Here is a 23,433-nt window from a genome sequence, read left to right as displayed (position 1 = left end):
TTCTTTACTATATTCTAAATTAAAAAGCTGTAGTTTTTTTCAATCAGTTGTCTGAGATGACTTGAGTTGCTGTTTCAAGACAACAAAGTATATAGGACACAGAGAGAGTACTGAAGACAATGTTTTAATTGCTCCTGCTAATTAGATAAATGCACCCACAAAACTCTGCATCAAAGTAGAGTTAGTACTGACAGCCTCTACATTTTGAATGATTTTAAGCACTGGTTGCAAGGTTCTGAGCAAGGATCACAACAGGCAGCAGGTTGACTGTCTATGAGGAATTACTGTGTTCCAACTGTCCATTTAAAGCCTCAGATACCCCACTTTGTGTCACTTGAGACCTTAAAGACGAATCTTTAAGGACAGCATATTAAAATGTGTCTCAGTTCATAGTAAAAAATGTAAGTTTATAAAATCATAGACTGTAACAAACCTTTGCTGTAACTGGCAATTATCATGACTGAAGGTCACACCGATTATATATTTCAATATATATATACAGCAAGATTAAGTTAATAATTGTTATGCTGACTTAAAATATTTCTCTGATTTTGAAAACAATATGTATTCTAATAACACTTACTGTAGAGATATTTCTACTTGACATATGAAACAAAGATTTTCTAATATGTTTCATATATATAAATGTATACAAATGATGGGATGTGTGTGGAAGTATACACAGACCCCACTCATACATATACATATACACACATATATATGAATTTATATATATATATATATTTATATATATATATTATGTATATACCTGTATCTTGAGTCTCAGCCTGCTTTTCATGTTTGGGTTCTGAAAGAAAATTAAAAAAAAAGTTGCTGGGTGGTTTATATGCACAAAGTATCCTAAAAATTTGGTTGTTAAGCATCCAGGTAATTTCTTTAATGACAAAGCCCTTAAAAAAATTTTCCCTACTTTGGGGTCTGAATAGATACATGAACCTTCTCCGGAGCTTATACCAGAAATTTTACACAAAAAAACCCCTACCCTAATTTGAACATATTGCTGAAATTTCAAGCCTTTCTATCTACGCAGGTGAAATGTAGAAAACAATTACAACAATAAATCCATCAATTACAACAATAAATCCATCATTATGTGCAGTTGCTATAATTTTTCTACATTCTTAATATTTGAGTAAAGAGCCAGTCTAATTTTCATAATTCTGAAGAAATAGGTTAAGAATATTCAATAATTAATTTTAGATAATGTCTGAAAATAGAGGAAAATGCTATCCATTGTCTGCATTTTCAATATACACTCACTATAAATTTCAGAACTAAAGAAGTTCAAAGTTTATTCAGTGTTTTGGATAATTTCATTATCTTAACAGGTACTAACCCTCATCTGCAAAAGGTCCATTACATAAGATTTAAAAAAACAGACAAACAACCCCCACACATCTTTATAATATTGATTCATCTTATAAGGTATTAATGGTCATGTGGCTCTCCATATATTGCTTAGAAAAAAGTTCTTAGAGAATATCCTTAAAAAAACTTCCAGAACACTTTATTTCTAATGAAAATCTCAAACTTGCTTACTTTCTCCAGGTTCATTGCTACAAACTGTAGCAAACTCCTCATAAAACTACTGAAAGTTGTTTACAATAACTGCATTCTTCTATTCCAAATTATATGATCCATCTATCTACACACTCCTCTGTGCGCTATCATACACTTATTTCAACAACAGAATTTTTAGCATTAGCAATAACCTCAGTGATCCTACTGGAGCTGGTTCTTGACTGAATTAAAAAACAAGTCATACAAAGCATGAGTCACAAAAGAAATTGAACTGCTCTAGCCAACAATCCTCTTGGCACTGCCCTCGGCTTTCTGGGAATTCCAGAAATCATCAGAATTGGAGAAAATATTTCATCAGAGGGTCTTGCCAGAAAAAGGGAAACATCTGATAAAGATGGGGAAGATACACTGACTCCAGAATAGAGAAGCTTACACTTCCGTTGACTTCACACACAATTGCCTCTCAAGCTTTAAATTGAATCTTCTTGAGGAAGTGAACGGCAGTTTTGGAGCCAATGCCAAAACCACAAGCTTTACACTTGAGAGAAAGAATTTCAGATCTCCACGATGGCCTCCATCCCTTCTTTGACTTTAAAAAACAGGTGCTAAAATTGCTTTTCTCTAGAAACAGAGCAAATCTGTTTCCCTTTCAATCCAACCAAAAGTGTGGAAAAGGAACAAGAAAGATGGGCCCACAGACAAAAGGGATGGAAAAGGGGTACAACTGCTAAAATGGTGTCTAGCACATGAACGTGAACATGCCCTGAAACTCAACAGACTGAACTCCTAAGGAAAAAACGCTGTGTCACAGAAAGGCAGCTCAGCTGACTGGTCTTTTTCTTCTACACTGCTCCAGGCTGGAGTTCTGAAATGAAATTCCACCAAGAAGTACAAAGGATGCGTGATGCTTTCTCTACAACCAGAACATCTTCAAAGGAGGCAAAATTATGTTGTGAAAAGGTGAATTTTTATCAAGAGAAAAGCAGTTTGCCACAGATTATGTTGAACTGTGGGAATAATTTATTGCATAAAGAAGCCTGGTAATTTAATAGCCAAGAATAATAAATTTTTTGAGTCATGTGCTACCTTAGAATTTCCTTTGGAGAAAAATTCCTATTCTTGTTATCATCCTAATCAGAGGATTTGGAAGACTATAGAAAGAGTAGGGTAAAAAAATCTGATTTATCTGATGCTATTTAGAATTCTCAGTGTAGCACACAGAGGCAACAGCACATGAAACCACTTCATGTGCTTGCTGAAGCACATGAATTACTCACAAAATTACTCACAAAATAGAGTAATTCACTGTTATGGTGCTGGGGTGCCAGAAGAGACTGAAGAATGTGGAACAGTTTTGGAACTGATTTTATGAAAAGATGATTAACTTACTTCATTTACCTCCCTGATCAACTTACTCAAAAAGCTGATATAAATGACAGTTTCAGAGGGCATGGAAGCATTTTCTGTCCATGTCATGACTACATATGAAGAAGCATGAAAAGTAAAGATTAGAAGTTGCACTTCTTCATATCTAGGTGCGAGAAGCAAGAGGAAGTGATTCTTGACTTGGAACTGATCGGAAAATAAATATCTCCTGGAAAGGTGGGTAAAAAAATAAGTCCAGGGAAAAAAAACTAGAGGTCTCTTGGTTTTCCATTCTATGAATGCCATGACATTTTGTCAAGGGCATCATCACTGAGGCAAAGAACTATTTTCTGCAGACTGCGAAAGACACAGACTATGTGCTAAATACACCTTTGGGCCACTGAAAGTCTTTCAATGGGATTTTAACTTCCATTCCAAATACAGATGTCGGAATTTCCCTCCTGATGACCAAGAATGAGCCTCAAGATTTTCTCTTGCAAAATATCCTGAAGCTAAGAATCCCCATGCTTTGCTCTGATTACATAAACATGGGAAATAAACAAAAATGCTTTAAAGACACGCTTAATTATTCTGAAGTATGGTAGTACCCAGAAGGACATCAAAGCAGGAATCACAACCACATATTTTTGTTTCAAGGTTGTGACTACTGTTCTTCTCCTTTTTGTTCTCAGCAATCATTAGCAAGTCATCAACCAAATCAAACTAAATGAGAGTAATTTCCAAGGAACACAAAGGAAATACTGAGCTATGCTGATGCAGTGAACCACAGCTGACTTGACTGGGGTTTCATAAGAAAAAGGGCATGAAAAGTCTTCAACATTCTTATTCCACATACACACAAAGTATGACAGAGGACCAATGTGGGAATTTAATGTATATTCTACACTTCTTCCATTTGATCAATCAATTCACTTGGTTGATTGCTTACTCACAGAGGGTTTGAACACAGAACCCAGAACCTTAACTGAGAACTTGCAAAGTAATGTGCCAGCAGAGAAAATTTTAAGAAAAAGTAATTTCACTTGCATATTAACTAAAGACTTTGATACTGTAATTTCACTAAATATAGCAGTTGTCATACCTTGATCTTCATTATAATTGTCATGCATTATATCCTCTGTTTAAAAGAAAATGCATATGAAAATTCATGGAACTTTAAGACAATAAAGACACACAAATAATACAACGTCGAGTTTATTCAGAACAAAAAAGATATTCCAAAGTATAGTATTTTATACTGTAATAAAGTTAATAAGAGTTCAAAGGCAAAGATTTCTAAAAGATCCTGTGAGAAGAACGGAGTAATTTTCTGGCATCAAAAGATAGACTTAAAAATGATAAAGCAGTATCACTTGGCTTTCTTATACAGTTCATGAAGCCATCTACAGATTACCTATAATTCAGAATCAAAATATTCTTAAATCATTTCTATACACAGTTAACTTCTACAGTGCAATTTTGGGATCTACTTGTTATGGCTGGCTTGCTTTTAAAGCAAAATTTAAAGACAGTACTTTCTTCTTGACGTCACACTAATTTCAACATCTCTGGCATATTTAAATTCTTTTTTATCCACAGAAACACTTCTATACAATTTAAAACACCAATACCCATTCTCCTGGAAATTCAACTCTCAAAATATTATTCTGCCCATTTGGGTGACATTACAAGGAAATAGTACTCATATAGCTCTTAGTATTTTTTCAGAACATAATCAAAACCAGAGATGTAATAACTTATTAAGGAACGGATGTTATCTATGAGCCCCTGTGTTTTGAGTGTTGGGTGGGTTTTTTACATGATGGTCTGGTTTGGGGACAAAATTCAATGAAACTTCAGTAAAAAGAAATAAGACTTCGGACTATACCTGTGTAATGTTCCATAGCATCCTCTAGCACTACCTCAGAGTCACCTTAAATAAAAACATTTAACGTTTTATATTTTAATCCATTTTCATGTGAACTTAAAAAGTCACATATTTAGCTCAAGAATATCAGAACTAAACATACTGAGTTAATACTACAATATTTTATTTAAAAGTGACAGCTGAATTGTAAAACACATCCAGGAGCTACACCATAAAACAAGGAATATAATAAGTTCATGCCCATTTGTATTTAGGATTAACATTAAGAACATAAGTAGGTCTTGGATAATCAATCCATCGATTAGACTGCAAGACTCCTGACAGAACAAGATATCATTATAAGTATTTGTGGATGGAGTGTTAGGCTCACAAATGTGAATAACACAGTGGTAAAAAAAAAATCAGGTTTACTTGAAACTACCTTACAACTGTTTGAAAATAAAACTGTGATGAAACAGTCAATATGACACATTACTCTGTAGCACATTTAAAAAAATGTGAGATTACATCATCATCTGAAGCAACAAAAAGTTACAGACCTGGAGCTTCTGGTTCAGTTACTCTCTCCTCCATAGATGCAACATAATCATCTGAAGCTGTAAATTAAATATGAAAAAATAAATATTTTGAAAGAAAAATAGGAAATATTTTTAATATTTGATTGTTTTAACTTGCATCCATAATGCATCTGTCAATAGCTAAATGTAGTTCCTTAGTTGAAAACTGATAAACTAAAACTTTACAAACTGACACAACTTTACATGGCAATCTAATGGAAGGTCTAGGGTCACTGTCTCTTGTAGTCCTCTGTTATACTCTCTGTATGAAAACTACATCCATATGAGCAATTACTCTCCAGTATATTTTTTAATATGAATGAAAAATGTAAACTTCTATCTTCAAAATTCTACGGCATGTTCTTAACTGACATGCAGGAATCTGACTTCACGATGATTCACAGAAGACAAGATATGAACCAGAAAAATGGCCTTGCAAAAAGTGTACTTCACTTGTGGCATCACAGATTTACAGCAACTTATTTCTTTTCACTACCTAGGTAAGTATGTGTATTATTCTCCTCTATGACTACAGTTCTTTGCAATGCTGTTAATATACTCAGTATGACACATTGACAAATGCTGAAGGTAAGAAACTAACATCACAGAATGGATTCTAGACCAGTAACTGGAAAGCAGTAATCTCCCACATAGTTGGGACTAAACAGTGTTAGTTGATCAAACAAATTTTTTTCTATTTTTCTGTCACATTTGGCATCAAACAGGACTGAAAGTCCAGAATTAGCATTGAGTCAAAAACAAGAAGCCTAGTCCAAACATAAATCCATGTCTAATGTAAATGGAAAAGGCTGTTTGTACTATAAAGAAACACTGTTGGAGTCCTGAAGAAAATACTTATCAGACCGCAGGGAAACTGTAATATTGACCTGATGCTTCTACATAATGGGAAAGATGAGCTAATGCCATTGTACATGATATCAAGCACAATATGAAGATGACTATAAGCTTAATTGGATTAGTCCAGGTAAAATTTCAAAAAGTTTTCAAGATGTATTAAGGTGAGCAGAAATACAGCAGAAGGATAGTTCAGAATGATGTCCTTGGCACTGACTCACTCTCTGATAGTAGAGTCAGACACAAAGCAACAAACAGTCCTGAAGAAAATGTTAAAAACTGGATGCTTCTGATACCAAGGATAACAGTCTAGAGGAACCTTAGCATTGCGAACTGTAAGAGGACAGTAACATAAGCAATAAATCTCATTCTTGCTTTCTTAGACTATACAAACCACAGGTTTCTTGCCTAGTCAGATCCCAATCATACAGAACAGCCAGAAACTCACAGTAAATATAAAGTTTGTGCAGCAATGAAAGCAAAGTTTCCATTCTGGTCATTCACTAATAAAGATTTTCAACAGCAAGTATGATATAGTAATCTCAAAGTAAAAATATCCACGGCATTAACAAGAAGATATTTAGAGAAAAAAAATTCACAATTATATATTTCTAAACCAGTCTAACCTTTCCTATTTTTCTTTCTCATATAATTTGTTACACTTAGGCAGAAAACCGGCATTACTGAGTTTAGAAAAATAAAATGATACCTGGAACTTCATAGGGCTCAGACTCCACTGCTTCAAGATCATCTGCCAAAAGATCAGCATCTGAAAAACAAATACATAACATTTTTAAATTAATACACAATACCACAAACCCTATAACAGATACTATGTAAGAATGGAGTAAAATTTCTAAGCTGAAATTCTAAGCAAATTTCTTTTAATGGCAGCAAGACATGTATATAGTATATAATACTTGAAATTTTATTCTTCTATGTAATATTGAGAATGTGTATATATAAATAAACTCTATACATGCTTGCTCAAAAAAATTACTCTCCAGAGAAATTTTTGTGTAAATGTGAAGCAAGAAGAATATATTTACTTTGCCTTCTTAATTGCAAAGATATAAAGTAACTGGAATTTGAGTATTTTCTCTAGTCTCCTACTTTAAGTTAAGCTGTAGATGAATAAAGGAGATATAGAAACAAAGAGGTATAATAGACCCAGATGAAAATAATTACTTCTGTTGTGAAGAAAGAATCTCAGTGTACTTCCAGCAATTTCAACTTTTAGATGACATCTGTTACACGAGTTTTTCAAAGAGATGTATTAAGAGATGTGTAAAATTTCCAGTAGGGCAGATAAAAAGCATCAAGAAATCATTTCTCCCAGCTTGGATTTAGATCATCTGATTCTGCTTAAATATTTTTACTATCATTTTTATCATCCTGTCAAAGCCCCAAGGCAGCAAGACATGAAAATCTTCTTTATATGATGTCTTCATCTCTGCAGGACTTGCAACATAATCGATGCGTAACATTTTCTTAGGGAGACACATTTAAATGAAAGAAGAGTGAGAATAAGTCTGTCTAGAAAAGGTTCAGTTAATAAATCCTTAAAAATTAGTTAAATAAACCAGGAAGTCCAGAAGCAGACTCCATACAGGTATTACTGATGGGGAATGGACAGACTGAGAGCAGCCCTGCCAAGGAGCTGGGGGTGCTGGTAGATGAGAGGCTGGAAATGGAACATCTCTCCTCTGAGAAAAGGTTGAGGGAACTGGGGTTCAGCCTCGAGAACAGAAAGCTCTGGGGTGACCTTATGGAAGACCTTCAGTCCCATAAGGACAAGAAACCTGAAGAAGGACTTCCCACAAGGGCATGTAGTGATAAGACTTTAACCCAAAAGAGGGTAGGTTTAGATTTGATATAAAAAATTCCTTACTCTAGGGTGGTGAGGCACCTGGAACATATTGCCCAGAAAAATTGTGGATGCCCCATTCCCGTAAGTGTTCCAGGCCAGGCTGCAAAGGGCTTTTGAGAAACCTGATGTAGTGGAAGGTGTCCCTGCCCATGGTAGGGGGGTTGGAACTAGGTGATCTTTAAGGTCCCTTCCAACCATTCTATATGATTACAGTCATCCCTCTATCGTGGAGAGATATGCATATCTGGAGCATAGATTAATTTGGTGGAAAACTAATACATCATTAATTAAATAATAATATATAGTTACCTGGATTCTAAAACAGAGAGCATTAAAGTATACCACTTTGATTTAAAAGATATTTATTCGCTAAATAATGCTATCTGTGGTTGATACTTGCTACGTCTCTATTCTAAGCCGGAATTACAGGTCAAGTTTTTAATGAGACGTTTACATTTGTCTGGGTTGTTTGGCTGGTTTTTTTTTTGTGAATTTAATTTTAAATGTATTTAATCATTCAGATACCTTTCTGAATTGAGTCTGGTGTCTCATATGCTTCTGGCATTGCATTCTCTAATTCTCTGTGCATGTCATCTGTTGTAGGAGCTTCAAAAGTTTCTCCATGTATTTCTTCCTTCACTTGCCACTGGTCACTTATACTTTCATCTACATCTTCATGCCTCTCTCCTAATCAATAATGCAGATTGTTAGTGAATACATACTCTTTGGTATATTCTATTACCAGCAAATATTCAGCCTTCAGTGCACTCTTCGTGTTTTCCAACAAGTCGCCAAAGGAGATGGGGAGGGGGACAGACGATTTATCTGCATCCTAAACCCAAAATATCTGCCCTGCCTTGACAAGGCCTTCTCTACCCACAGTAAAGGCCATCTCTGTTCTATGCATTCTTTCACTCCACACAGTATACTGAGCAAGTTTTTGTCAACTGACTGATTTGAATTATTGCTGCCAAACACCTCTGGGTAAGAGGTCACAATTTTAGGATTAGGTGACTGAACTTTCTGAATTTTCTTGAAAATTACATATGAGCTTGGAATGTTTTGTGCAGGTAAAACTACTTTAAGTGCATACCAAAACTAGACTGAGATACATCTAGCCTGTGGCAGTATTTATAAACTCTTCAGTGATTTCTAAGTGTTAATGCATTACCAGGCTGGGAATGGAGAGTTTCATGAAGAACAGACTGACTTTCGTCTTCCAATTCTACATCAGCAGTCTTGTGCTCTAAAAGGATTACAAATTACAGTGAAAGTAAGTAAGTGCAAAAGGCAAAGTCTGAACATAAGCTCAAGGCTCACAGCCCTTAGGCTCTGTAAAGTTCTTATTCTGTTCCATAAAGTTCCCTAGAGACTGACTTGGTGAACCTCTGGACTCACACAATTACAAAAACAATTTTGTCTTGCTTACTCTCAAATATATAAAGTATTGCATCAATCGCATCATTTTTGTTCTGAAGATGAATTCAAAGAATTTATCTGCACTGCATTTTCTGCACATATATTTTTCTCAAGGGCAGTAACAACTTCAGATAACTATTCAAACCAAGAAGCCTCGAAGTAATTATTCTACTAACACTTTAATCCATTACCTTCCTACAATTTAGGCAGCAGCAGTAGCATGTCATATTTAACAATAAAATGCCACTTGCAAAAAATAGGGTTTTGTTGACTTCATAAACAGGGAAAATAGATACTAACGTTATGATATCAAGGTCTTATTCTGCTATGAATTGCCAGGAGAAATCACAAACTGTTTTCAGGGACAAGTGATCATCATCTAATACACCAGCCCAGAACATAACAGGAATTTGTATGAAGTGTTGCTTTCATATAAATGTCCTGAAGTTAACACTCAGAAACACTACAGCACAAAAATCAGATCACAGCTGCATTTTCAAATAAAAACCTAAAATGGTACCGGCTATGGGGAACAAAAAAAAGTAATGCAAGTCCCTTAAAACAAAAACTATATTCCATTTTACTGGCCATATTCTCTATACTTGTGCATTTATGTGCTAAGTTCATATAAATATCAAGTAGGATAAGCCACTTCAAGTAGCAGAAAAACAAGTACTCTCTGAATAATAGTAAAAGGCAAATTGTATACATGAAATGTGACATGTAAACATTTTTCTTGAATCCCACTTAAAACTGATGCATTTTACTAATATTATGGGGCTTTTAAAATGATTGTTTTGTTTTTTTAACAGTAAAAGCTCTACTTATGGTACTTATGATATACTATTGGTTTTAATGGAAAAGGGAATATTTGATTATGTTATGAAGTTGGTTCTTGGAATTTTTTTTTGTTTAAGGGGGAGAATCTGTTGTTATTTTGACTGCATATACAGTTGCAAATGTATCTAAACTACAACTGTACATCATCAGAAAGTTATTCTGATGTAATACAGATACAATGGTAACCACAAGGGCTTGACTAGAGCATCTTCTAGACAGAATTATCATTCAAATGAAGCATTATGTCTTTTGTTTCACCTATGGCTTATTACAGGCCTTACCTGATTCGACATAGGACGTCTCAGCAGCCTGGACAGTCTCCTCAGACTCAGGTGGTGTTGGCTGTGCTGGGACAGATCTTTCTTTAAGGCCTGCATTTTTCAGTTATAAAGTTAACTTTATGCTCCTTTTGATCTGATTCAGTTATAAACTAAGAAAGATGTTTCAATTAAATTAACTGATGTTACACTCTCCAAAACTGCATTCAAACAATCATAATTGCAGGGTTGTCCTGATATACAGCGATATATACAAAAACTAAAGTGTATTCAGACAGTAAACAAATATGTTTGGAAGACAAAAATACAATGAGGGAGGGAAAAAGAGACAGAAATTTAAGCACTTTCCTTTATTTCAAAGTAACTAAACAAATGACTACGGTATTCTCAACATCTATTCAGCATCCAGTAGAAAAATAGGCAGCAGATTTTTTTCACTGTTTTCAATTTGGACAAAAAGTGTTTCATATGATCAATTTTATAGCTTCTATGAACAACTAATTTGAACTTTACAAAATGAAAAGAAAGCAACCAATAACTGCAATGATCAACACCTTGGTAAGAGATAAAGGTAACTCTTAGATGTGAAAGATTATGCCACATCTTAAGACAACATAAGCTCAAGAATCTACTGGTATTAGGCTAATTCTCCTCTCCAATCTCCTTTAGCAAGGTTCAAGGAAGACTTATACAAGAGGTTCAGACAGGCCATAAGAAAAAAGATACACACACACACACATCCACCCTGCACCTCCCCCAGACACAAAGGAAGTGAAATCAGTGGAAAAGGCTGCACAGAGAGGCTTGGAAGTTTTAAAGACTACACTGGATAATGGCCAGAGTAACCTGGTCATTTCTCTGAAGTGACCCTGTTTTGAACAGGATGTTGGAATAAGGATCTCCTGAAGCCCCTTCCAAATTGCATTCTTCTATAATCCTATATCCATGGTCAATGATGATAAGACTATCTTAAAGAAACACACATACACACACACTGGCCAAAGTCAACTAGTTTTTCAAGAGCTGTATACACAGAAAACAACAGAAAAATAATATTTAGTCAAGCAGAGGCAACACTATAATGAACACTCCTGTACTGTTAACCATCTTGTAAAAATAACTTCTAAGTGGAATAACAGAAATAACAATGATCATTACCATGTTTCTAATGGAGTCAAATATATCTCAATACAAATAGGACTAGTATGTCTCAACCCAAATTTGTGTAAAACAGAGAGATATTATTTTATGCACCATGAGAAAAACACATATTTCTTTCAAGTAGTGGAAATAGAATACCAGAATCAATTCTAACTTAATCCATTATTAAAATTTAAACAACCTGAAGATAAGTTAAGTTGTATCCAAAAGTACTGTAACATAGATTAACTCCACTATCATGAAGTCAAAATCAGAAGCTAGGAAAAAAGCGCAAAATTTGCATTTAATTTTTTGCCAGTTTTCTTCTGTGTTATTAAAAAAACCCCATAAAATATTAAAAAATAATATTATGACATTCATCTTTTGCTGCAGGAATATTAATTGCTACAAGCGTAAGAATTTACTTCTTTCTACAATCACCTTTAGATGAAGACAAAACCAGTTACTTAATACTTGCCACCATCTCACACTTCAGAATCTGGAAACACAGAAACAGCCACACAGACCTTACCCATAAACCCCTCTATATAAGTCTTCATATCCTCCAATAACCCACATCTACAGTAGCAGACAACAACCTGCTCTGCTTCGTAAACAATATATGGAACCACAGTATTTCAAAAGATAGTCAGTACTTCACAGCTGAAAAGCACTATGTGTATTTAGCAGGAAAGAAGGGACTAGCAAGAATACTTCTTGGTTTCGCTTGTATATTTCTCAACTTGACTTTCAAGCTTTTTATACATATCTATCATGTTTATCATGGATTCCTATTCATTCCTGTTGAGTAAAAAATACATTAAGCCATTTACTTTTTGCAAGATACTATTTTCTCTCTTATTTTTATTAAAATTAAGTTGTACTCAGTTTTCGCTTGTGTGGTCCATTTTTTGAGCTTATGTGATAAATTGCCGTGTTAATTTTAATTACAATAATGTGTTATAGAGATATACAACAACACAACAGATCTCTGGGGCAAAAATATCATTTTATTGTGTAGCTATCTCTATAGCCTGGAGTGCTGCTGAAATAAAATGTTCCTTGAAAAGAAAAAAAAAAAACAACCGAACTTTTTTAGAACCAGATAAACTTTGGGTAATAGATACAATAATATATTAATCAGAAAAGCAACTCATTCTAAATTTCACTCCCACAGAGTTATAAGTTCTATTACATTAGGGGAGAAAATAAAGTGATGTGCACTATACCACTGTGCCACCATCCTTGAGAATGCTCCTCTGGTGAAATACACATCTTAACACTTATCAGAGCAAAGCTGAATAAATACATCTATCATCACCAAAACCTAAAAGAGAATGCTCATTATACAATGCATTTATTATAACTTCATTCTGTCATATTTTTTGCTAAACACTATAATGTTCACAACACACATCTTCCCTCCCTCTTCATGCATTTATAAACATTTAGAAAATACCTTGGTATATCACCTCTGTTAATTATCACAGCTAGAACTTTAAGCTCCTATACTATTTTCTATAACTTTAACTCAAACTAATTTTCATAACTATTTGAACAATGTTTCATTTCCTCTAAAAAAATAAAATCAGATAATCTTATACCTCTAGGGATCAAGGCATGTTACAGACACATGTATCGAATGGATAAGTGTATTGCCAACTGTCACACACAAAATTTTAGCAAAACCACAAACAGAATTAACCTTCAGGACTTCCTCAATCTGACATTACCATCCATATGCATCTACTCATTCTCAATTTCTCTCCTTAGTTTTGTTTTCTTTAAGCTAATACTGCAGTATAACATGAACAAATCTTGAAATTTCATTACAAATTTTGTTCTGATTCCTGTGTAATTATATAGTGCAATTGCTTGCAATATACTTGCTTTCGAGTTTATTTAGAAAATATTAATTTCCAAATAAAGTTGAAAGCAAGTATAGATTCAATAACATACTGAAATAATTTCTAATATCTCTGCAGAATGTTTTGCAACTTTATTTATTCTAATGAGACTGCTGGATAAATCCTTCCTTGATGTTAACAATACAGAAGCTGTAAGAGCAAACTAACACAGGATCTTGCTTACAGGAGTATCATGCACTTGAAAAGTGTTGAGTAAAATAATAGTTGCAAATATATATAAGCTGTTCTCTAAACAAGTTCAACCAGGACAGAGTAGTAGTAGCATATCACTTCTTAAGCGTAAATGGAATCCAACAATACTTATAAATGATGAAGTAGGTGGCCTAATTTTTAGTATTCATTATCTAAGCACTTGGAAAACTCAGAAAAATCAGGACACAGTTAACTGAAAAGTGACAATGAATCAAGTTTTTCAGCCTAAATAGAGCTAAGTAAATAATTAAATAAATAAATAGAGGATTGAAGAAAAGTAGAACACATTTTCACAGGATCAGTAGATAAAAATGCTGCAACATATTGCTTGAGTATATGGTGGAGTCTCATAAACAAGTCCAACACTGAAGTGGATTTGATGGTGTATAAAATAGTTTTCTCAGGGAAAAAACAGTTTACTTAGGGAAAAAAAGTTTAGCAGGGAATAATTTACATTTATTTGATAAGTTCCTATGACACTACAGTCCATTAATGCTCCTCCTCATTGTTTCTGTGAAATAGAAATATTTAATCTGTGAGTTCCTCTATATGTGTCCAGATAATATTTTTCATATTGCTTTTAAACTTGCATTTCAAACACAATATTAAACTTTCATCTCCATATCAAGAAAATAGTACCTAAATACAAGGAAACAAGGAAGACTAAAAAAAAAAAAACCCAAATATCAAAACAACCATCAAGCCCCAAACCCATATTTAGAGTAGGTTTGAAGTAACTGGTGTGAATTTGACATTTGAATATTTTCAATACACATTGGTAGCCAGGCACATTAACATATGTACATAATTGAGTCTCACAGCAGATGTTTCTGCTTTGTGTTTACCATACCAGTACATACTGAATAGTTCTCAAAAAATTATTATATAGCCTTTTTTCGCATTTATTTCCAGAAAACATTATTTTCTTACTGCCATTTTTACCACATTCATATAAGCATGCCGAATTTCTCATTCCTGAAGTCTGTTCCTCATTAGCAGAATGACAATTGTTTATTTCTTTTCTTTCTTGTCTTCCTTGGATTGGTTTTTGACTATCTTTTTTCTTTCTTTGTCTTTTCCCACCTGAATAGTACCATCCTTTTCACTGGTTGATTTTTTTGTAGTCTCCTTTGATTTTACATTTTTGTCTAAGCCTTTTTCCTTTCCTCTGTCCCTTTTTGCCTTGTCAGAATCTTTCTTTAATTTATTCATATCAACAGCTTTCTTGTCCTTTCGATCAGTAGCATCTTTCCTGGCTTTCTTTTTTTCTTCTTCATCTTTGATTTCCTGCTTCTTGGATTCCTGCTTCTCCCTTAATTTCTTGAGTGGTTCTTTAATAGCTTCTTTTACTTTTTAGTTTTTCATTTAAAAAAGAGGAAATGTTCAATAAGAGAACCATTCTTAGGTCACAAAACATCTTATGAACAACTATCTTAAAGCTTTGATCAAATTCATATTTAATGTTTGTTAGATGCCAATTTAAACTTGTAAAATTAACTTCTAGGCTTTAAGCAATTTAAACAAATTAGTTTTGACTTTTAGCAATATCTCACACCATGCAGCCAGCAAGCAACCTTAGCTTATATTCCAGCTGCGTCTGAATGAAGCATTAATTTAGTGAAAACCATGCCTCTATTATCTTACTGCTAACTAACTTCTGCAGAATGATAAAACCACTTTTGTCTGTGAGCATGAAAATCACAGTACAATTTGAATCGTTGACAACAGTATGACAGTTGCAAGAGTTATAAAGTGTTATTATACAAATATATAATGCAACATTTTACTGATACTGCTACCTCATATTAAGCAAAGACTTAAAAAATATATCTGATGTACATATTTTGCAAGAATAAAACATAAGTTCACAAAAATTAAGAAGAAATAGCAATGTCCTAGTGCATGAAATCAACTCCAAAAAAGTTAACTAAGTTTGACTATATTCAGTGAAATCAAAGTAATAATTGTAAATTAATTCTTACAACTTTGTTTTTCAGTTATCAGTAACACTTTTTTGTTTGTTTTACTTTTGGAGTTGTCTCTTGTGCTTATTTTCTCTATTTCAATTCACTTTGGCTGTGTCACACTATGTAGATAATACATCCTAAGAAGAGTCAGAACATAAACCTTGAAATTTATGTTCAATATGTTTAATATTTAATTTTCAATACTTCCATTTTGCCCACAGTTTTGAAAAAAATTGTCGATACCAGCATCATTCTCCAGAATAAGGAATTTTTAACTCAATAAAATTTAAGGGTTTTTCCATTACATCTCTCTATGCAATATTTGCATTTAATTTTCAAATTAATACTCCCACATTATTGAAAAGCAATAATGATTTTTAAATATAAAATGCTCTATTTTTATTCAGGCTTTTGAGACAAACTGCAGTCTGCTGTGGCAAAAAAGCAGGTCCATGAGATTTCTGTAACATCTGCCTCTAACCACTGTGTAACATTTCTGTGGAGTGAACAATTCAATCACATAGCTTCAACTAAAAGGAATGACATCATATTTCCTTCCAAAAGTTTTCTGACATAAAACATTTGAACTACGTCACTTCATCATTCTCATATCAAACATTGAAAAATAATCTAAAACCCAGGAAGGAATTGCTAAATTACATTTATTACCATTCTTGGAAACACTCAATTTGCAACCAAGTTATACCAAGCACATGTGGAACAAATGCTAAAAATTTCAACTTGGTTCCTTCAGTAAACACACTTTCCTTTTCATGAAAGTCTGTATGATGAGTAAGCATGCATTTTTCACATACTGCTAGAAAAAACACCTTAAAGTCCAAGTGATTCAACAACTAAACTGTGTTGTTTACATAGTCCCATGCTATGATATAGCATAACTGAGCAGACTTAAAAAGATAAGTACCTGAAGTACATCTGATACCTTCAAGTTTTGCTGAGGCTAATTAGCTCTTTTTGTCTCTCAACACATTTAAGACCATTATGGCCTGTTCATACAGCAATATAGTTACAAATAAATATATGGCATAAATTGGTTGCAAGCTATCCTACTTTAAGATTTAGAAAATGTATAAGTATCATCACTGCAATCAGTCCTGCAAATAATATTAAAGGGGAAGTTATTGAACTAAATTTCTCCTTCCATAAGAAAGAAATAAATGAAAGTATTTAAGTACAGACTTAAGCAGAATTAAGGCACTCTAGCCCAACTACAATACAGTAATAGCACCATGAATTCATGAAAGATAACTAAAAGAGGATTTCACACAGAGGAAAATCTTAACTAAAAACATGCAGAATTTGAAATTATCATGAACTACTTACAATCCAAACAAGACAACTGTTGTAAAAAATGCGCACAAACAAAATATAATCTCTAGTTAGGAAAGCACTCGCATTGCCATTAAATTACAATCAGTAATAAAAAAAACTTACTGAAAAACTGCAAGGATAATAGTTTGCTGCACCATTAGACAACACTTAGAAACCATAGCTGGTATTAGTAACCATTATAACCTGCAATTGGTATTTGCAATGCGCATGCATTTCATACATCATTATCTGCATGAAGTTTCACATGAAAAAGAACATTAAAAATACCTTTGAGTTTAGTTTTTTTCTTGGCTACCCCTCCTGGCTCCTCACCTAATTTGTTGCAAAATGGAAATAGGTTATGAACATATCCATGATGTTCAACAAACTTGACATAAAATTTCCCAACTTTCCATGCTATGTAAAAAGTCAACTTTACATAGCACACTGCAATGCTATGGAGAGAGATCAAATGTTAACTCATTAGGAGTAAAGCACCTTCAGTTGTAAGACCACCACAAGTACAGATAGGAAAAACTAATTAATTAATCAAAGAAAAGTACCACATTACCAGATGCATGCTACTTGTGATGCTTCTTAACTCCTTGGAGCTCAGATCTCTCCAGACAGTTGCCATGTCATTATGACCAATACCCCAGCTGATTGCTCTGCAAGGTATTGGTCAGCTCTCTCTCAAACCCACTAATTTATGTTTCTATAAAATGTTATAAATATTTTATAAACATATTAACTCAAAAGATCTTCAATAACTTAGGTATTGCAGACTACATAAATTGACTACATTCTTACAATGAATTACAACCTGTTTCTTTATCTAATAGAAAGTGTTTTAACAAAGGTATTGCTCAGATTCCAAAAAGCAGTTGCCGTTTCATCTCAGTTAAAATATTTATTGCATTACTTCAGACTTTTTAAGACTGTTAAGACTTTTATTAAAAAAATAAACCCTATTCTCCAAAGTCAGGTGCTGCCCTCTTTCCCCATTGTAGCTATCAGAAACTGAAGGCGTTCAGCATCTTGATTGTGCTTTATACATAGTTCCACAAGAGGCCTGAAAGCAAAAGCCTTTCCAAAAATATAAATAATCATTAGTTCCATCTTTTTAATACCATAAAAAGAGACTGGATTATCACTATCATGATGCTGTGGACCCAAATCCCACAAACAAAACAATTTTAACCACAAAAATCATGCACATTGCTACCCAAAAGCCAACTAGAAAGTAAAGAAAACTTGGAAAGTTACGGTAAATTTGTATTTTGAAACACATACATAATCTTATTAAACTACAAGAGATATTCCCATGTCTCAACATTAGGCTTCTTATTCAGACATATAAACCCCTGCACTGAATTCAGTTTCCACCTGGAGGTTCAGTTTCTAGAAAACAATAACTACCCAAACTGTGTCATTATATATCAACATTTATTCTGGGGAAAAAAAAAAAAAAAAAACACAAAAAAACAAACAAAAAAAACCACCAAAAAACCCCACACACCACCAAAAAACCAAACCAAACCAAAACTGATATCCTACACTAAAAAAAAAAAAAATAAATTAAAAAGTAACAAATAAAGTCACTGTAGGCAATTTGCATTTAATTTCTCTATTACATGTTTTCAAAATATCAGGCATTGACAATATGCCCAAAATGGCTTTAAAAATGGGTTAGACAAGTAAAAATACAATTTTTTTAATTATTTCCTTAAAAACTCTTACCTAGGAATGAAAATCTTTTTAGGCTCTTTCCTCACAGATTACCACCAGAGCTCTAACGTAACTAAAATCATTATTCAGTCTTACTACTTCTAAGCACTGCATGGAAGAAGTTCATATGAAAGGAAGAACAGACTTCAACTTTGTTATACTACAGCATCAATGAAAATATAAACAATAAAAGGTACTCAGCAAAGTTGCACAGAGCCATATTTAAATTTCCAGTTTCTCCCTTTTTTTCATACTAAATTTAAACATTTCTGGATAATTTAAGATAGACTTCTCAAAGCATATATTGGCAAGGAAAACTGTAAAATTTTACAAAGATCAGAACAGACAAAAAGTACCATAAAAATATTTCAAATTCTTTTTAATTAAAAGTATGTGCACTATGTTGAAAGATTACAAAACACCTTGTTCAGTGATTAGTGATATTTCACTTGTTAAATATTCAGACAAGCAGTAATTTGCTTCAATCTGCTTTTATACAATGAACAGCAGGAAGGTTCTCATCAAATTACCCATTCATGACATAATTACATAAATCATGTATTAATAGACCTATTTACAGGAAAAGTATGTAAAATAACATATTTCAAAATCTTATTATGTAATAATCACAAGACAGAAATCCTGATGTATTTTGATTTCCATCTGGACTGGGTCCCTACAAGGCACTACAGAACAGGAAAGTAATTTGTAAGCCCCAGTTAGCCTGAAGGGTTGGGTGCACAAGTTTTTCAAGATAGGAATGTCCTGGACATATGACAAAATCTGGCACCTAAGTAAACTTGTGGCAAAGACTTAGGCTCTCACAGTCTTGGGGTATAAAAAACAATGTTCAGGATTTTATAAGTCATGTAGTTGAATCTGTGGACTCTTATTCTCAGGTCCAATTCAAGTGTCGTTACACTTGTTTTGCACCAGTTTTAAAGTTCCTTCTTTTTTTCCACTCAGTCCCACATTATAAATGTCCAGTGGTGGCAACACAAGATAAAAAAGTAGAATTTACAACCACAAATGTGGTTATTATGGAATTTTAGAAATGGCTAAATGGCTATTGGAGTCAGTGATTTAAAGAGTAGACTTCAAAGTTAACATAGTTGGATAGTTTTCCAATATTTTCCAAATAACTGCTTTAAATAGTCATTCTAAAAAATCAGATATTCTGGTGAGTGGTTATTTTCACATAATGCTTAAAGGTAGACAACTTGGTATCTTAACTGATTCTTTGAAGCTTAGGAATATCACAAAGCATTCTTATTATGCAACAAAACCCAGTGATTTCCTCTATTTTTCCTCATAAAAATCTTCAAGAATATTCTCCACAAATCAGCATCAAAAGAAAAATATATAAATACTATTTTTATTCAGAAAGATAAGGATTGCAAAACAGATATAGATAAAAGCACTTTCCTTTTGAGCGGTTTCACAGATATTAACAGATAACATTCTCACATTTAACAGTATATTGAGAAGCCTGACACATGTGAATTCTATTCTATTCATTTAATAATCCTGAAAACTTTAATAGTCTGGCTAGACAAAAGGCTTTGCCATATAAAAAAATATTACTATAAATGAATTTCACCATATCTACCTACATAAACCTTTTAACCTACAGCACCACGTGAAAAAATGTAAGCTAATTAAGGTGGCTTATCCACTTACATGTGAAAAGGAAGAGGCTACTTTGCATTTACCATAGAAAGCATTCAGTCCATGTTAGCACTAAGCAGCTGACAGACAGAACTCGCTATCCTTCCACAATTTGTGCAATGCCTGGATAACAGGGTATAAAGTGTCAAGCTTTAAACATCAGGGCTTGTGTTCAGACTCTAGCCTTAATTCATGATGTCCCATCAAAAACCTCCTTAACCACCCAGAAAATTAGCAAAAGATATTAAAATTGCAGTATTAAAAAAAAAGGAAATACATATCTGTAAACCAAAACTGTTATTAACATTTTTCCTCTCCTTTTGATTTTCATTCTCCAGAAGAACTGCAAGTCAGAAAAAGCTATCATTGCTGCATATGCACCTGCATATAATTATTATGATGATTCTGCATTTATAATGTGCTACATTGGAAATACAAGGTTGTCAGCTAACCAAAGTGGCTTGCTGAGAGAAAGCTAATACCCACTTACCTTAAACTCCACTCATTCCCTGTTTTGCAGAGCGCTGGGCTTAATAAAGCCTCTACCTCTCACAAATGCAAGAGAGCTTTTTGAATTCATACAACTAGCACAAAGAAAACCCACAACAAAATACCAAACTTCATTCCACTCTCAGTACATTGCTTTAATACCTCTTGTTTATTTAACTGCCTGATTTTAGGAGAAAAATCCAGATCACACTCTCGTGGTAGAAAGCATTTTTCTTTTCTGAAGTCATAGATGCTTGCATTGCATCCTATGTGAGCAGAGGTAAGAAACCAACAAGCAAGTTTTGCCTTTATTAGCCTCATCTTGGGAAACCCATCCTAACTGACTATTAGAAAGACAGTATTTAATGTATTTCATGTTGCTGTGCCATCATTATGATAGCTGCTTATCTTGTGAAAATCAAACAGGCAATATAGTACGCTTCTGTCCAAAATGACTGATCTGCAAACAACAGCTTTCCCCAGCTCTCAAACACTAATTATATCACATTTACAATACAGGTGAGGTTTTACCTCTCCCATCTGACCATGAATAGTCTATTACACCTCCATCCAACTGTAACCTATACCAGTAACTGTTATAAAAACTTGATTTCTTCTGTAGCCAGTCAATTCAGACAAATAATGCAAATTTTTGAAAGTCAGTGGTGGTGAGGGGAAGTACTAGCAAAAAAGTTGTTTCAATAAGAATTTCAACAGCTATGCAAACAATTTACTGTTCACTCTCTACAATTCTAAGTTATTCTATAGTAATTCTATAGTAATTAAGTTACTCTCTTCAATAAGTTATTCTATACATTATGAGCATTGTGATGTCATATAAAGTACTCTTTTACTTTCAAATTAAATTCTGTTGAAGGTGGTCACAGAAGTCTGGGGTTCAAAACTTCCACAAGTTCTCAGCCATTTTAGAACTATGGGTATGGGGTTTTTTCCCCTATAAAATTCTTTACATTAGTATCACAAGAAAGCAAGCAAAAGCTTATGCTACAAAGGTTAATGCAGTATTTTGTTTGAAGACTGGCAGTTAAAATAGCAAACATTTACCAACACGAGAAAATGGCACAACAAATCAAACTAAAAATTTAGGTTTCAACTTCCTCAACTAATTTGAAACAATTTGTGTGAACTTACAAGCAAGATGTGAGATACAGTTCCATTTTTTTTGCTTATTTGCACATCATACTCAGATTAACCTTTTTGCTTTTAAAATGCTTCTTTAAAAATTAAAAAAAAAAAAAAAAACCAAACACCAACACCCAAACAAAAAACTGCCATGCTGATACAAAACTGAAGGCTCACCCTAATCTACCACCATTACTAGCCAAGTTCTGCTTGCAATGACAACAATTAACACATGAAAATCAAACTCTACTATTCCAAACTTGCAGAGAGCTTTGACAGCTCCATTCACCACTAGTGAGGGTTCAGTTGTTTACTCAAGAGGAACAGCACCATGCAATAATGAATGCTTCTGGAAAAAAGCCCTATATTCCAGAAACTAAACACTCCTAAAAAGTTATTTACTGTTAATAATTACCCTATTTTTCACCCACCCCCATCCCTTCTCCTCCTACAAATTCTCTATTCCCACTATAATTGTTTTTGAGCACACTTCTACACACTTAATAAAATCAAAAGGAAATTGCATGACATGAAATCAGAACTTTCCTGGCCTGCATTTCACCTCTGTATCCCAAGTTTAATCCCAAATTAATTTACTGTTTACTGATCACCTATCTCAGTGCCTGCAGCTTTCTCATGGTTCAAGCAATTTATCTCTATTTCACTTGCAGCTTTACCACTTTATCAACATGTATTTTAACTATTTGGTATAAACTTCATTAGATAAAGTTCTTACAGTAGATGTCTCCCTTCTCTTTTTGGCTATCTAGTTCTACTACTGAAGCATCTACAATAGAAATCAATGTTCCGTGACAGTGTTTTTAATTCTCACTGAAAGGTATCAGTGAAGAAACTTATTTTAATTCAAATCTGCTTCTAAAATTAAAAGATCAAAAAACCACAAACCAAACAAAACAACCCAAGCTTCTTTATGTCCTACATCTCAGATATTTTACAAGTTTCTTCCACTTGCTGAGAAACTTCCACAGAACTACTAGTGTTCATTTTTATAATGTTTGGGGGATTTTAATTTTCTTTGCCTTACACTTCATATAACTCATTCTAAAAACCATGAAATTTACTTGTTAATGTTTTTACATCCTAATCCTCAAATATTTGGAAGAAAATGTGACTAATGCTCTTGTGACTCTATTTAACTCATAAACCTTGAGCAGCAGCATTAACAAATCACAACACTTTGCTTGCTTTACACTAGAACTTTTTTATTCCTT

At 33.5% G+C, this 23,433-nt stretch overlaps 2 protein-coding genes across 3 annotated transcripts in view; both read right to left on the bottom strand.

Annotated features, from left to right (window-relative positions):
* LOC126647092 (aspartyl/asparaginyl beta-hydroxylase-like) overlaps positions 1-23,433 on the bottom strand; it is a 724,697-nt gene that overhangs the window by 60,411 nt on the left and 640,853 nt on the right. The window lies entirely within an intron of this gene.
* The window catches only part of LOC126647101 (aspartyl/asparaginyl beta-hydroxylase-like), a 58,351-nt gene that overhangs the window by 8,382 nt on the left and 26,536 nt on the right, over positions 1-23,433 (bottom strand). For both annotated transcript variants that reach the window (XM_050329017.1, XM_050329023.1), the window contains exons 5-12: positions 10,618-10,707; positions 9,249-9,323; positions 8,603-8,764; positions 6,917-6,976; positions 5,335-5,391; positions 4,796-4,840; positions 4,010-4,045; positions 770-808 (exon numbers count right to left, since the gene is read on the bottom strand). In XM_050329017.1, the coding sequence (XP_050184974.1) occupies positions 770-808; positions 4,010-4,045; positions 4,796-4,840; positions 5,335-5,391; positions 6,917-6,976; positions 8,603-8,764; positions 9,249-9,323; positions 10,618-10,707 (564 nt within the window). The remainder of the gene's footprint in view (positions 1-769; positions 809-4,009; positions 4,046-4,795; positions 4,841-5,334; positions 5,392-6,916; positions 6,977-8,602; positions 8,765-9,248; positions 9,324-10,617; positions 10,708-23,433) is intronic.

The sequence above is a fragment of the Myiozetetes cayanensis genome, unplaced genomic scaffold (assembly GCF_022539395.1).
Source record: "Myiozetetes cayanensis isolate MyiCay16 unplaced genomic scaffold, myiCay2020 scf1, whole genome shotgun sequence".
In the NCBI taxonomy this organism is placed as follows: Eukaryota; Metazoa; Chordata; class Aves; order Passeriformes; family Tyrannidae; genus Myiozetetes; species Myiozetetes cayanensis.
This window is presented reverse-complemented; position numbering and strand designations above follow the sequence as displayed.